Source organism: Choloepus didactylus, chromosome 4 (assembly GCF_015220235.1).
Source record: "Choloepus didactylus isolate mChoDid1 chromosome 4, mChoDid1.pri, whole genome shotgun sequence".
In the NCBI taxonomy this organism is placed as follows: Eukaryota; Metazoa; Chordata; class Mammalia; order Pilosa; family Megalonychidae; genus Choloepus; species Choloepus didactylus.
In genome coordinates, this window is record NC_051310.1 from 33,783,523 (window position 1) to 33,800,915 (window position 17,393).

A 17,393-nucleotide genomic window follows, 5' to 3' on the forward strand; every position below is an offset into this window, starting at 1 on the left:
CCCAGAAGGCTCAGTATTTCATCACGCATTTTTTCTAAAAACTGCAATAGAGGTCACTGTGCTAATCATTTCCTATAGAGCAGTGATTGCTGAACTCATGAGAAAAAAGACTGAGAAAATCTTAACTCTACATGTTATATATTTAAAATATGTGCTACTATATTAATATATGTATAATTTAAAACAAAAAAATTTTGAAGCTTAAGATAAATCCAAGTTTCAAAATTTTCTTCTCCCACCCCAAAGAACTGTCATGTATGCAACCCACTTTGTATCCACTGCTCTGGGAATGATGTCTAGAAGGAAGGAGACAGATGAGCTATAGTCTTCCACATTCTCTCTCCTTTGCTTTCAGGAATGGTCTAAAACAATAAGCAATATTTCCCTGGAGCTGAGTGCACTAGAAGTGCACTAGAAGCACAGCCTAGACCTGCCACAGGACAAGGCTTTTAAAGGGAACAGGAAAGCTGATAAAAGTATGAATACAAATCTCAAAACAACACAGCTCTTGGAGGCAGAGGTATGGAGAGGGGAAAAAGAAATCCACTTTCAGCATCTGCCATGATATAGTGTTACCCATATAGTCTTCCCAAAGAGTATGCGTGGCCATTTTTTTATTCAGTATTAAGATACAAAGCTGGAGGACTGATTTACTATGCACTGAAATCTTGGGTTTTCCAAGATACCTGAGCCTCTCAGTTAGGAGCCTCTCCCACATGCTTCCCATCATTCTAGTATACATCTTCATTATATAGCACTTACCACTGTATATTATAATTGTCCATTTTCATACCTGACTTTTGCATGAAATTGCAAGCTCCTTGAGGGCAGTACCTAAACAAAGAGCCTGGCACATAGAACAGAGTCAGCAAATACTGAATGAATGAATGAATGAATGATGGATAAACAATGTAGGAAAAGTCTTACTCTAGTACTTCATACCATACCACAGTTTTCCACATCCTTAGTAACACCATTGGTGACGATATCTCTTTTCAGAACTTTCCCCACCGAAATACTACTAATCCAGCAGAAAGATGTGGCAGTAAGTTATGGTGCATAATTTACCATAGCCCATAGTGGAAGTTTTAATTGTATCCATGAAAGAATAACTTCGTGCAGCCCACAAATCTATGAACTACACACTAATGAACTTATTAAGAAGAAATAGAAAAAGAAAAAAAAATCATCAGAACCTTGGAGAGAGATTCTTCATGCCACCAGAAATAATAAAAGTTCTATGGTCTGGCCTATTAGCTGCTCTTCTATGCTTACAACCCTCCTAGGGGATACCACCATTAAAAGTATGTTTACTTCCCATGTCACCTGGCTTAAGAGAATTTACAATGAGAGGTATAGGACTCATTCATTCAACAAATATATATTGAACGCATATTAAGTGCCAGACACTGTCAGGTACTAGGGATATATCAGAGAATGAGACAAGGTCCCTGCACTTAAGAAGCTTACCTTCTGAGAGAAATAGGGGAAAAAGTAGGGGGAAAAAACTACTAAGCAAACTCATTACTGACTGATAAGAGCTAAAAAGGAAATAAATAATTAGCAGAGTACTAGAGGTGGCCCCTTCAGACAGGATGGTCTGAGAGAGTCAGAGGATGGTCCAAGATGAGACGAGAAGCAGCCAATCATGAGAAGATGGTGTTCCAGCAAAGGGAATAATTGCAAAGACAGAAGCAGGAAAGGGTTGCTATATTTGAAGAACAAAATGGAGCTCCCTGGTATAGCTGATCTCTCCTCTAGGGGCATGGAGGAAGGGGGTGTGAATTATATGAAAGGAGGTTGGACATGTAGATAGAAGTCAGATTATGCAGGGATTTGTAGATCATGGCAAGAACCATTATTAATGTTCTCTGAAGACGGGGCTTTCAGTAGTAAAAACAATACAAAGTATGAGCCAGAAAACTTGGGTCAATGTTGAGACAATCACAGGAAAGATGTGACCACAGGAAAAATACTTCACCACTCTGCCTCAGTCTCTCTGTCTATAAACCATAACCCTCTATCAGACTCAAAAGGTCACTGTGGTGATCAAATGGGATACTATACATAACCATTTATACTTATCATTTGAAAAGTGTTATAAAAAGGAGAATATTATTTTTCAGAAGAAAATAACAACCCCCAGAGGACCATTACCTGGCAGAGCAATGTGCTGGTGAACATCTTCGGTGAGAAGCATCAGCAAGAACATCCAGGGAATAAAGGGGAGAGAGTGGATTAAACTGCAAGAATAAATACGATTATTTTGGTAAGGCTTATATCAAACAGACCTGATCCTAAAGGATAACCTGTTATTTGATTACTCTTCTCCTGTCTGCCCAACTATTTTGCCATACCACATACAGATACCCTTCAATAATGTTGCATATATTCAATATTGTGCCCATTAATGTAGCACACCTGATCTAGCACAGCTCAAAAAAAAAACCCTATTCCTTGGTAAATAAGAATTTTTCAAAAACTTCCAATACATAATAATCACTTAAATGGCAGAAGACAGCACTTTCTAATTGATGCTAACAGGAAATGCCTATTGATTATCAACTGAGTATCAGCACTTGTTCCCAAGAAGACTAGCATGAAATTATCTTTGCATTTCCTTATCTTGGCAAATGTTTCCAGTCGCACAAACCAGTAGCATAGTATGGTGGAAACAGAACTAGACAGAATTAGGATACCTAAGACTTTTAGTTCCAGTCTACCACTGACTTGTCATTGTCATTACATAATCTCTTTGCGCTTTAATATCCTTATTTGTAAAACAGAAGTATCAATATGTGTCCTACCTATCTTACAGGGCTATTGTGAGGGCCAAATGAAAATACTGCTTGCAGTTTATAAAGTAATTTCAGTTTTTGTATCTGTAAAACATCTACTGACCTCAAAAAGACGTTGTGAAGATCAAATGGAATACTATAGATAAGAGTACTTCATTTTACATTTGCTTGCTTGCTTTCTTTGGATTTTTCCATAATAAATCGTCCTCCCTAAAAAGTTCAGAACTAAATCCACTTTAACACTGAAAGGACTTTGGACAACTGACTTCAAAAATACTTAAAAAGAATATAAACTAAGCAACTGTTCTATCATAGAAGTTTTAATCCCAGTTCTACTAGCTGTGCGACTTGGGCAAAAAAACGTAAATCTTACGGATCTCCAATTCCTCATTTGTAAATAACAGAGCTGCATTAGGGAACTGCCATAGGTCCCTTTTATTCTTTAGAACCTCTGATGTAAACACGAATAGTACTCCAGCTCAGAATTCCCCAAACTGCAATCTCTCACATACCTCTTAATGACTTTTTCTGTATCTACATACCATCTGCACTACTGTTTACTTAATATTATCTCAACTATTTTCACTTAGCCCTGTCCGTACTAGGTTTCAAATTGGATCCAAAGGTTACATTTTTTCTAACGTATATTATATCACATAACAAATTTAAAAATGTGTGTCCATATATCACCTAAAATCATCTCATAAATACACACCAGTTATGTCTACCACTACTCTAGTCCATTTTGAAACAGCAACTTCACTATGAAGGTTCCAGGTCTAACATGTATATCAATTCAACATGCTACTTAGTAAAAAAAATCAATATTGAGCAATAGGAAACCTGAGAATTTTGACCTATCAGTTTACATCTATTTTATAAACAATCACCAAGATAAAGCAACCCTCCCCAAATCAAAAAACTTCACACATAAAGTAACACATCACTAACCACTGTCACTAGTTGTTAAATTGTGACACACCCCCCCTACAAAGGTCTAGATATGCCAAGGGGGTGGCTAAGGAGAAAGACTAGGAGGGCAAGGCTCCAAGGGCTCAACTCTACTTCACTCAGAGCTGCTCTATCTTCTGTTTCACATGTTTACGCTTCAACATGGTACTTCTCAGCAGAGGACTCTGCTGCTGAACTAGACCACAAGCAGAAGAGGCTCATTCTGATTTCTTACTGCAAAGTTCAAAACTAAAATAAAAACAGGAGTCCTATGACCACAGTTGAACCTAAAAGGAGGAAACTAGCTATTAGCAAGTATCAAATATATTTGGAAAACAGGCCTCCAAGAAAATGAGAATAACATAGGGAACGGAGAAACTTACCTCATGTGCACAAGCAGAAATGTGAGGAAAATCAGAAGCCAACGCTTTGTTCTTTCTAAAGAAAAGGAAACCAAATGATAAAAAAAAAAAGATTTGAAGAAAAGTGATCTTACCTGGTTTCGTTCTCTTTTCCCAGCTGATGGTAACCAGAAACTAAAAAAGGAGAGAATAACAGGAAAGAAAACAATAAAAGAAGTGATAGGAAAATATAGAGAGGAGGAAAGATAAAAAGATATTGGGACAATGGCATGAAGACAAAGAAATGGGAACTGGAGAGAGGAGAGAGATATTAAGTACGTGTAAGCTTTTTGCTGAAAATAACTCTTCAAAGGAAAAGCCTTGTAATGGAATGTAAAAGGCTGTGCAGGCTAGAAATAAACCCAAGATTACAGTGCGCCCCCAATGCACTCTTGGCTGTGCAGTTAATGACAGGATTCCCAACTTAGCAAGGGCCTGAACTACAAGCACATTTCTGTAAATTAAAAATTAGACCAGGCTGGATGCATATAGGATCATAACTGAGTACTGACCATGACGCTTACAGGGATATCAAAGAGTCAGTCATGTCAGGGGACAAGGCTGGCACAAGAAAGGGGGGTGGAGGGGATGATTCTCCTGTAGCTAGATAAAGGCTTTCCAACTGCACTTACCACAGTAATAGGGAAACAAAGATATCTCTCTATAAAGAGGTCTAAAACTGGGAAGAGAATAGAATATAAAGATAATCATCCATTCTGAGCAAAATTGTTTTTTAAAATGAGTTTTAAATGTAACATCCTAATTGGAGGCTACTTTTATAATGTAGCACCTTTAGCTATAAGATAAAACAGTCTGGAAAGGAAAAAACAGTCACTGTCAGCGGTTTAGTGTGTTAGCCACATTAAGAGTTACAAAACACAAATTTTGTACTTGAGTACAAAATTTAACGAGTACATTTACAGTAAAGTTCACAGTGCCTGGGAAAGCTGTGAACTTAAATACATATGAGTAAGAGCTACACATATTAAGATCTTCTCTTGCAGCTCTGAAGTCTGATTTCCAATTTCCTTCATAAAACGTCCCCCCGCCTCTTTCTCTAAGAACAGGCTACGACAGATGGTAAATAGAAAAACACTTACTCTTTCTGCCAAGGGTCACTAATAATGTGGCCGATCCTTTCAGCACCCAAAGTACTTATGCTGGTCTCCTGAAAAGACAGGGAAGATAAGAAGATCAACCAACCACAAGACAAATATATAAAGTACCATCTGATAGCAAGCTCACACCTTCCCATAACTGTGCCAGCCGGGGCAACTTCACAAGTCAAACTTAAAATCCAAAAGCAGCTGTAAATCTTTCTATGGGAATCTATCTTTAAAGCAGTACAAGTTAGCTTAATCTTATTTTTTATAGTGATCAAAAAAAATTATAAATATTGCCTACAATATATTTTAATGTCATATAATGAGTGATAGCTCCTAGAATTAGTAAAGTATATAGTAGAAACACTTTTTTTTAAAAAAACCCAACAGCAGCCAATTGTTAACAGACCAGCACTGTCCCTGCTGTCACTATAGCTCCTCAACAGCCTTCATGAAGGAACATTCATGGAATTCTCACTAGCAAAGACTTAAATAGCAGGTGATTAAATGCATAACTTGAAAGGACTTTTGGGACTTACAAAAATGGTCACTTTATATTTTGTTCTTTAAATGCTATCTTTTTTTAATGAAATAAAAATAAAAGTTTGTATAGATTGATTCTTAAATTCAGGGTTCTCAAGACTGTGATGTGAATGCTAACCCATAATATCAAAGTGATTCAGAAGCTAACAATTTCCAAAACAGTGGAAAATGGCAGAAGGCACTCATCCTTCATTTAAATTGAGTACATTTACACTGAAGTTCACAGTGCCTGGAAAAACTGTGAACTTCTATGCGTAAGAACTGCACATATGAGTGTTAGGATGAGAGAGCATAAGTCATAGGCGTGAATGTCAAGAATGTCAAGCCTGTTACCCAAACTCAGTTGTTTCTAGGTAAAGTTACCTGTATTCATCTACAGGTGTGGATTAGCTTAAACATTAGGATACACATTTAAGCAGAACAATCAGCTATAGAAAATTAATTTGAGGTCAGATTCTGGGAAGCAGTGGAATGAAAAGGTTTCACATATTGTATTCTTCATATTCTTCATCCTTTACAGCCAGGCCTCCTGATTACAGACACAGAGATGGTAGGGGGGCCAAGGGGAAAGATGGGTGAAAAATGAGCTATTTGTTACAGCAGAAAAATTATTAACTTGAAGTGCCATAATGTTTAAATTTACAGTTTATTACTGTGTAAATTACAAGCAGTACTTTGCGTAATTAGCAGCTCACTGGCAGGGAGCTATGAATGAAACTCATTATTTATGATTACAATTTAGAAAAAGAGAAGAGAGATGGGGGAGGGGAAGAAGGGGAGCAGAGCAGTGACCTCTGCTAGAAATGACAAATATCCCTTTAAGGTGATGAAGATGAATTAAAAAAGTAAACATTATCCTATTCATTTGAAATCATTAGCAGCACGTCCACTAGACTCTAATTCCCTCCAGGCAAGCTAAAGGGAGTCCTCAATATGAACTGATTTACATCCACAGAAGTGGAAGGCTCTTTATTTTATAGGAGCTGAAACAAAGTAAAGTAGGTGGTGGGGAGAACATTATCTGTCAAGTCTAGCCAATAAAGATAAAAACTAAAACCATCTCTCCATTCCCCACTCCCAACCTCCTGCCTCTCCCTCCCATGCACTTCCTATTCTGTCGGCTGTACTTAGGAATAAGCTTCCAGTACAGCAAAAGCAGAATTTTATTGTCTATAAAATGAGCTTCCAAAAGGAAAAAGGTTAACATTCTTCCAATAATCAAATGCCTTTCTAATTGGAAGTAGGAATTTAAATTTAAAGATAAAAATAAGAATCAGAGTTCATCTGGAAATAGCCTCATTTCTTTCACATACCTAAGCTTCAGGGCACAGTTCACTGATGAGATAATAAAATAGTAGCTCCTTAAGTGCAGCCAGTTTGTGGCTCTGATGCCATATCCCTGGCTTGGCATGGAGCCTACCAAAGAATAGGCAAACTAAATGCTCACTGAATAAACAAAGTAATGCTCTCACATGCCTCTCCCTTCTTTACTACTTGCCCACCCCCATCTTCTATGACTGGGTATGAGCTCCAGCCTTACTCTATTTCTCAATCTCAATACTGGAGAGCAAAAACATAAAAACAAAGATAAAAGAGAAGTAGACCAGGTTCCAACACTTCTGTCTGGGTAATATCAGATGCTACTTGTTATTTAACTTCTTTGACCCTAAGTTTTCCTCATCTGTTATGGGGGAATACTACCTTTTTTTTACAAGGTTTCTGGGAGATTAAATGAGCTGATCAACATACAGCAAAGGGAGAACTGAATCAATGTTAGATAGTCCTGCTCCCTTGGCCAAGCAGAGCCTCCTGAAATGTAATAACAGATAATTTTTTTCCAATTTATTTTGATGAATTCCAGAATGAAAGACCAAAATTAGGAGAGAGCAAGGAAGCATTTGTGAATTCAGGAGAAGCCATAAAGAAGCCAAAAGTATTTTAACTTCTGCAATAACTATACAAGTTTAATCAAAAGTGCAGAAGACACAAGATCAGGCCTGCAGGTTTAGAGAGAAAACGGACACCATAATAACAGTGTTTGCTTTGTCAAAACTTTTATACGAATTAAGCTTTGTCTTTTATGTGTGTATCCATTCATATTCTACTTAATGTTCACTCTTGTGAACTCGCAGAACATTCCAGTTTGCTTCATTAATTTCAGGGAGTTCTGCAGCACCTTTGATTAACCACAGGCACACAAATCCCATATGGAATATTATCTTCCCATTGAGCCCATTAAATAGAGGGAGGTATTACCTTCCCAACAAGTCTTCTTCGCCCCTTTCTAAGGCATCGGGCTGCAGCTCCAGGCAGACGATTCAAGCGTGCATGGTACCCTAACAATAAAGAAGAAAGGCTTCAGTTACTGAATGCAGAAAAATCCACATGCAAACATCTGCTTCTAGTATACTGAAAGCCTTAATCTCACGATTTTACCAGATTTAGCCAAGGATTTATTATTCCCATGTCTTTTGTCACCAGCAGCATGATCTTAGGCATGCCATTTATCTTCAACCTGGCCATCTTCATCTATAAAAGATGAATAATCATTTGCTCAGTTCTATCTTACAGGACTGTCTTGAACCCAATGAAATAAAACAAGGAAGGCACTTTATCAACTGAAAAGCACTACACAAATAAAAAGTATTATTAACAATTTCCAATTTTACATTAAATGTTACTTACTACTTCAAAAACAGTCAAATTCATGAAATAATGGTAAAAAGAGCACAAGTCCACACCAAATGTTATCAGTGACACTGTCTCTGGGTGTGGGATAATAGGCCATTTTAAATTTCTTCTTCCTGATATTCTAACTTATTTATCTACTTTTAAACTGGTCCATAAAGAACTTTTAGAAATGTTCTTATTGAACTGTTCAATGAAAGTTAAGTTACCAAATAATGCGCCTCAGGCTAGGCAACTGTCTTTACCAAGAACCAACTGCTTTGAAAAAGCAAAAGCAATTCTTTCAATCACCCTAATTCATCATAACAAAATCTTATATAATAGTTTGTAGCTATTAATGACTTCTGATCACCAACAGATGCTCAACAAATACTTGATGACTAAGTGGTTAACTGTTGATTACAGGGAATTCTAGAATCACAGATTTATAGAGCTAAACAAAACCTGTGAAACAGCTTTGCTGTTTAGATGTGATGACCCTGACATCTAAAGGAAATGATGTGACTTGGTCATAGTCATAGAACAAGGCAGACAATACCAGAGAAATTATTACCACTACATTTCCTTCTTCCCAGTCCTAGGTTCCTTCCATCCTACTATGCTGCATCATCATCGAAGGAAAAGCAAAGGGAAAGAATATGTATTTACGTTAAAGCAAACAAAATTAAAGAAATATTTTTAAGTCATCCATTTTAAAAATTTCATTATGCTTTCCTTATTTTCTTACTGAAATCTATTCTCTTCCAAGATTCAATACTTCAGACTTCCATTGAGCACTAAAAACCCATCAGTTTCACAGCAGGATAAGCAGCAGTGATTTGCTGCCAGGCTTCCACAATCTGGCACAAATGGCACTGACAAGCTGAAGGAATGTCCTGCTGATACATATTCTGAGAGTCTCCATGGATTGATTTAGGTAGGAATGGAGAGAACCTCAAGCTTTGAGAATTACCCTCTAGAAAAATCCCTGTACTAGCTCCAAAAATTTGGATAGTTATTAAATGCCTGGAAGCAAGAGTATGTTGGTCATGAGCTGAGTCTTCTCCCCAAAGAGAACCAGAAAAGCATGAAGTATATTTTGGTCTCCACAGAACTTACCTCTTTGAGCTGGCCGGGAAGGTAAAAGGAATGTGGAATCTGAAAGTTTATCCAGCCCAGAATCCATTCTTTCTACTTCAGAACAATGATCAGGAGCCCACTTGGGTAGAAGATTAGGGACAGTGAATCCTGGGACACATTCTCCTTCATAAAACCAATCGCTCTGCTCATCATCCCCTAAAGTAAAGAGATCAGACTGTGAGGTAGAATTTTAACATGCTTTATGAAAAACCAAATGGGAGGATGATTTCTCAGTACTACAGTTTTGGTTATATTTTTAAACAAAACCAAAGCATAAAAAACTGCTTTGGTCATCCTTCTTGATCCATAGTATGATGAAAACCAAGACATCAAACAAGCTTCACGCAAATGTCATACTGTGTTATACTAGACTGCTTTTCATAGTAAATCTAACAAAGCTACCATTTATTAAGCCCTTACAATGTACCAAGATCCATGCTAAAAATCTATAAACATGTTATCTCTTCCAGAGCTTACACTGACTCCAATTTACAAATGAAGCTAAAGTCCAGAGAAGTCAAGGTCAACTTAGCAAATGAAGAAGCCAGGATTTGAACCAAAGCCTGGCTAACTCCAAAGCCTGAGGTCTTTACCACAAAGCTGAACTACCTCTCATATACTATCCTCAGTGTTATAAACGAATTTAGATTCAAAGCTCATAAATGCTTCTAAATTCAAAACCAACTGCTCCTGAGGGATTTTTTGCTATATTTGCATTTCTCTTAATAGGTGAATAAAGAATGAATGCCCATACATTTTCCCCTTGGTATTTCATTAATGAGACAGAAAATCATCTTGACACCAGCAATCTAAGCTATCAAGAAAAAACTAACGACATAGACAAACAATACTATTCCCCAAAGCTTGTCAAGAAGTTATACCATTTGCCCAAGGCCATATTGCTCATTAATGACAAAGTCAAGGCTAGACCCACATATCTAGACTTTAGGTTCAAACTTCTGAGATGCTACAATAAAAGCATCTCAGTTTCCATTATAGTTTATTCCTTCCAACAAAGAATAAGACAGATAATATCATGTCTGCCACCCTGGCCACCTTACAAAATAGCAAGGATTAAGGAAATTATTACAAGAACACCTAAAGAATTGATACTGCCTTCATTCACGAAAGCATACTGGATGCCAGGGAAGCTGCTCAGGACCATGCCAATCACTTGAAGTATGAGACTCATGGGCTGCTAGAACCCAGGATATTGATAACTCTTAAATCACTATACAGATCTCCAAAAGGACCAATGAAAGCTGCGTACTGGTGAATAGTAGCAGATATTATCACTAAAAAAGTTACTCAGAGTGTACCCTTACAAAAACACACCACAGATGTTGCTCTAAAACAGTGGTTCTCAAAGTTTAGTGTGCATCACAAGCACCAGGCGGGCTTGTTAAAACAAAGACTGGTGGTCCTACCCGCAAAGTCTCTGATTCAATAGATCTGAGGCAGGATCATGACTCTGCATTTCTAACAGGTTCCCTAGTGAAGCTTAGCTGGTCTGGGAACTTGAGAACCACTACTCTAAAAGCATCTCATTAAACCAAGTATATGAATGAATTAAAGATAGGTATTAGTATTAACAATGGGTAGTTTCTCTGCACTTCAATATACGAATACCTTTTTTTATCCATAAGCATTCCTTCGGCCATTTATTAAAATAGAATGTTTAGATAGATCATGTCCTCTGAAGATGGTGACAATAACGAAATTTTTTTAGATCTCAAGCATTCACTCAAGATTTTTAATAATACAAAAAGGGACTCACTGAACTGAAGGAACCTTGTGAGATCATCTAGACCAGTAGTCTTCAACTTGGGTTCACTAGGATGCCTGATGCAGGAGCTCCTCAAAAGAATGCTGCCAGGGAATAAGGAAGAGCTGAGTGGATCAGGCTCCTGACCTCCTGCCCCTCTAGAATCGTGCTTTAACCAAAATAGGTTTAGCTGTTTTATAAGTTGAGCTTCTAAGTAAAATTTTGTTGGGGAAGGGGTGAGAAGAGGCTTCCCCATCTCAGTTTCTCAGTAACTATTTATTAAGAGCTCGCTTTAAGCCAGGCAATGTGTTAGTTATTGTGATTGCAGATAGTAAAAAAAAAATCAGCCTTTGAAAAGTTTCAACAGAAAAGATACATACCCACAAACAATAAGAATGAAACATGGTAAGTGATAGGAAAGCATTAAATAGAGGGAGCCACAGAAGCAGAAAGAAAGAGAGTCAAGCTTCTAGAAGATGATGGCCTAAGCTGAATGTATCAATCAGAATTCCCCTTCAGGAAACAAATGGCACATTTGAGTGGGGTAACTGAGGAGACTTTAATGAAGTTACTATCTACAAAGATGTGCACAGCATTAAGAGAAACCAACAAGAGATAGTGAAGCCCCCTAGACCTAACAACAGCAAGGAATCTTTACCATTCCTAGACCTAAAGAGGCAAGGGGAATGAGTGGTCATCAGAGCCCAGAGAGAGAACTATAGTTGTAGTAGAGGCTGCCAAACAGGAGCTGTGGCCTTCAGCAGAGGAACACAACCACTGTTAATCAGGAGTCCAATAGAAAAGGAGCCAGGGAGAGATAAAATCCAATGTAGTTGACTGCATTATTGTTTCCAATTCTTCCTTACCTCCTTATAATGGAATGACACATCCACACCTTTTGCCCTTTGTCATGCGATTCTGCAGCACCTTTCCTCTGAGGCAGAGTACACTTTCTCATCCTAATGCCATTAAGCTTGGTCATATGGCTTGCTTTAAGCAGTAGAACATAAGCAGATGTGATTCAAGCAAAGGCTTTAAACATGTATACGTGGTCTGGCTTGATCTTCTGGCATTTATGCCCTCTGCCATAGGAAGCCCATGTTTCATACCACTGGCCCTTTAGCCTAGGTCCCAGAATAAGATACACTGAGTAGATATAAAACTAACTTAAGGCCTGGAAAACAGCTGAGCCTAGGCAAAATCACTGAAACCACAGCTAATCCACAGCGCTACAGCAAGAAATAAATGGATGTTGTTGTAAACCACTGAGATTTTAGGACTGTTAAACAGCATTATCACAATAAAACTTGACTAAGTTAACCTTCCGCCATCTGATCTTCTGCTGATGCCTCCTGCTGGACAAACTCAACAAGAAATCAAGGGCAAGAAGGGTCATACACAGGGCACAGAGAAGGATGGAAAGTAGACCTAGAGGGGCAAAAGGAGAATTGTGTCTGGTGGACGAGTAGCCATCCAAGAAAAGGTGAGGATGAGATTTCAGGTAGAGAAGCCAGCATAAACAAAGGCATGGTAGCAGTTTTGTGCTTAGAACTCTAAGCATCTAAGTATCACCAGAATGTGTGAAGTTGAGGCAGAGAAAGGGAGATGAGATGGGGCTAGAGAAAAATATTCTGTAATCTTTCCTGGTAAATCAAGGAATCCTTATCAGTGGAAAACTTTCAAAAGGCCGGCAAACATATCTGTTCTAATAAGTCCACCCTTTCTTTCACTTCTATATAATTAGACATTGTAACCTTTAAGCAGTACATTATGATACTTCATAGAAGTTTGGTAAAAGCAAAGAAAATGAGCAACTGTCAGTAACTCTGAATGTATGCACCAGCTCATTCATGAAAAGACAACCAGGCTTTCCTGGTATGAGGTAACAGAATCAAGACCTAGCTAGAGCCTCCCTGGGTATACACACAAAGCCTCTACTGGCATCTAACTTCCCCAGAATCAGAAAAGGATACAAGCATACAACAACCTCCATCATAGTAGGAAGCTCAACAACTCCCTGGGGATCAAACAGTCTCCATGTCTACAACTCTGAGGCATGGGTGAGAAATCCTCCTTACAGTCCTAAAGCAAAATCAGAGCTTGGATCCTGAGTCTCATGGTCCTGGACCCCTTCAGTCACTAGGGAGCCCACCTGGATCAAACTAGACACATAGCCACTGTGCCTCTGTCCTTCAATCACTCAACCCTTAGAGAAGATCATTGGATTTCCGATCTACAGGGGACTTTAGAGAGCTCCTAGAAATCATTTACTTAGAAGATAAGAAAACTAAAGTCAAAAGGGACTATGCGAAATTCTTATTGGCACACAAGGTTGGCCCAACCAAGTCTACACGGCATGAATTTTGTAGAATGCCCTTGCACCAAGGCAAAGTTTCAAATTACAGTTTAGATTGTAAAAACAGGCACTGGTTATTAACCATATACCAGTCTTATTCACAGTGTTCTGTACTAAACTTCAGGAGTTTAATAGCAAGAAGATGTTTCATATAATATATTCAACCAGAACAATACAATAATTTCATAAATAGGGTTATAACGATAACTAAATTCTCCCAATGTGAAAATAAGAATGTTTTATCAATGTTCAAAAAATATACTAACACATGAGGATATTTGTTAGTTCTATTAAAGAGCAACTTCCCAAAGTTCAATACTTGATGGTGTTACCCCTTGGACTAATGATTCTCAAAGTCTGAATTACCTTCACAAGAATCACCGAAGGTGTGTATGAAGAATGCAGATTCCAAGGGCCAACTCTAGATCTATTTGATTTCCAGAAGCTCAGGAATTTGCAGTTTTAACAGTTTAACAGGTGGCTTCTTAAATGGCCTTAAGTTTGAGAGCCACTGCCATAGAAAACCATCATATTCTCAGTGGGTCATTCCTATAATCATTAGAATCTTCCCATATACACTGAACCAGTGCCCCAAGGCTGGAATCAAGATTACCTTGTCGGCCTTCATCATTGGTGAAGAGCCCTGTGTCGCTGCTGCTACACACACTGCTGGTATCACTGAAAAAGAGTAAAACACAAGAGAACTTATCAGCCCCAGAAAAAAAAACAAAGCACTGTACAGTCTTCTTCTGGTTTTCAAATCAAAAGATCTCAAGTTTCCCTACTTTCACTCCAGCCAATTAACCAATTAGATAGGTAAATTTCTATGTAAAGTCATAAGGGGAAAAAAGTTTATTTTTTCACCAAAACAAAAAATATATAAGAGGAGAATTCTAAAACTGTTATATATTTCAAAGTACCTTTATATCTAAATTCACTTTTTTAGTTCAGGAATAGAAAACTGATAAAAGCAATCTCAACCTGTTTTTGTATATTAAATAACAAAAATGTACAAATGTACCAATTTTATTTTTAAATATCACCATCAGTGCCAAATGAAGTTATCAAACTTGAAAGCATCTAGTAACTCTCAAGTTTTCTTCCATTTACAAAACTGCAAGCAAAATCCTTGAACAGAAAAAAAATAAAAAAATAAAAAAATAAAATCAATGGCAAATGTTATATTTTCTAAATTTAATATCTTCCTTGATATCAAACAGACACAACAAAACTCATTTTCAAAAAAAAAGATGCCTAGGTTAAAAATTAAAATATGAAAACAAACTCCACTCAAATTCACTGAAATAAAGCTTTTACCCCACTGAGTGCTATCTCATCAGCTTCATTTTCTGAACTATTACTAACAGTTTGATTCTGCTTATTGTGATGCTGCTTTTCTTCCATCTAAAAATCTTTAATGATTTTGATTTGCCTGATTCAAGAATAATTTTTCTATCCTTTACAATACTAGCAATTTCCACGATTGGGAGTATTACCTTCCAAGCTAGTCTTTTTTTTTTTTCCCCATCTGCTCTAGAAGATGGAGGAAACCAAAGCAAGTTAAAACCATTTCCACCATGCTGCAGAATACACTTGGCAAAATCGCAGTCTACATTCTTGGAACAAAAACCTGAAAATATTTTGTATTTTGCAACATTTCCAAAAATATTGCCAACCCTAAATCCTATAAATGCTGGTTATATTAAATAGCAATGCTTTTCTTACTTATGCTTGTTTCTGAAAAAATGGATACAAGAGATTTGTTGTAGCAAGAGCCAACAAAATATATCCTTTATAGGTTCTTCCATTTTATTTTCTTCTGTACTTATAAATGGGAAAATTCTCAGGAGTCGTTCTTAGGAATGTCTCAGAAAACAAAACTGCTGGATTCTGACAGATTTAGAATCTTCAAAAAGCTCTGAAGTTAAATCTAGAAGACACCAAGTCTTCTACTATATTCTTCCTGCTTTCAAGTTTAAGGCACTGTGCCTGCTGAACTTAATAGTGCATTATTATATTTTTAGCAAATTCCAAAGGATCTTAGTGTTCTAACTCCATCAAGTTTTACTACACAGTCTCTTTTATTATTACTTTATTGTGTTATTTTCATCACTCCTCAAAGATAAGGCAAATTATGTACTTTAAACATCTAGATATTAAAGAGAGTTAAAAAGCATACAGATGTGGTCTCTGTACCTGCCTTGTAGCTTTAGAATTGCATTGCCCCTTTTTAAAAACAGCTGTCCCTAAAATCTCTCCCTTGACAGCTTGGCTTATTCATTTATTAAATTTTTATCTGATAAAATTGCTTGTATTACAACTTGACTTTCTCAATGGGGGGGGGGGTTTGATAATCTTTTCTTGAGGCCATCCTTTCCAGTTACCAAATGGTTCTCTCTCAGGACATGCTACAAAAAAGAATATATTACGTTGCTCAAAATACTCATAGATTTCTTTGAGCCATGAATAACTTGCAGCCATGAATAACATACATATGGTTAGTGGACCCTTCTTGAAAAATCACATAATACCTCAGTTTGAGAGTTGAATTTTTTTATCAGATAATTTATACAAAAGTAGTACTTAAGAATATGTTTTAAAATTTGATTGTCCCCAAACTTATTTGCTTTATTTTTGCATTATTATAGTTGATATATTCTGCATGATATATCCGTGATTAAAATGAAAAATAGGATTGGAAAATGAACACTGGCCATTAAACAGAATAGAGAATATTAGATATTATGTTTTATGTACAGTTTTTGTAGATATTGCCCTAAATTCTAACGAACGGTGAAGTATAACTGATTCTTCATTGGTCATATGGTGAAAAATAAAACAAAACAGGAACTTTTTAGCCAGCAGCAAGAAGGAGCCTCCAGATGGAAAGCCTGTGCCTTGGAAGAAGGTGGGTCTTTCATCAGCAATCTGGAATACAGGTGTCCCTTGTTATCTAAATATAATTTATCTAAATCAGGATAGTCAAGGATACTTGTATTTCAAACTGTGTGATGCTATTGCAAAATGAAAAACCTTTGAAAAGATACACAAATTCATGGATTACATATCTGCTCGATCCCATCCATGAACACTGATAAAGAACCTGATTTCTACCATGAATAAATGCCAAGTGTATGTTTGCATTGTTTTCCTTTGTTTATGAATAAATTTATATAACATGCCCATATCTAAGCATGTGGCCACACATACATAGAGGCATAAAATGCAGTTTGAGCAAAAAAGCATACCAAGCCATAGGACAGATATTCCACTCCACCTTCATGCTATATGCTTGGTTAGCAAAATCACTATTGAGATTTAGAGGGGATCAGCAAACAATTGTCGATCACCTGTTTTCGTAATGGCCACAAGCTAAGAATGGTTCTACACTTTTAAATCATTGAAAAAAAATTAAGAAGAATATTTTGTGACGTGAAAATGACATGAAATTCAAATTCCAGGTCCATAAATAAAGTTTTACTGGAATGCATCCATGCTCATTCAAGTATCGTTTAGGGCATCTTTCGTGCTACAACTGCAGGGTTGAGTAGTTGCACCAAAGAATGTATGATTCACCAAACCTAAACTATTAACCATCTGGCTCTTGACAGAAAAAGTCTGCCAACCCTTGTTCTATACATGCATTACAAGTTCTGTGCAATGAATACA

General features: G+C 37.1%; 1 protein-coding gene across 1 annotated transcript in view; it reads right to left on the bottom strand.

Moving 5' to 3' along the window:
* GPATCH2L (G-patch domain containing 2 like) overlaps positions 1-17,393 on the bottom strand; it is a 47,104-nt gene that overhangs the window by 16,692 nt on the left and 13,019 nt on the right. Inside the window, 7 exon segments of the mRNA XM_037832235.1 lie at positions 2,158-2,243; positions 4,133-4,187; positions 5,251-5,269; positions 5,271-5,318; positions 8,053-8,132; positions 9,583-9,759; positions 14,338-14,402. Coding sequence (XP_037688163.1) covers positions 2,158-2,243; positions 4,133-4,187; positions 5,251-5,269; positions 5,271-5,318; positions 8,053-8,132; positions 9,583-9,759; positions 14,338-14,402 — 530 coding nt within the window.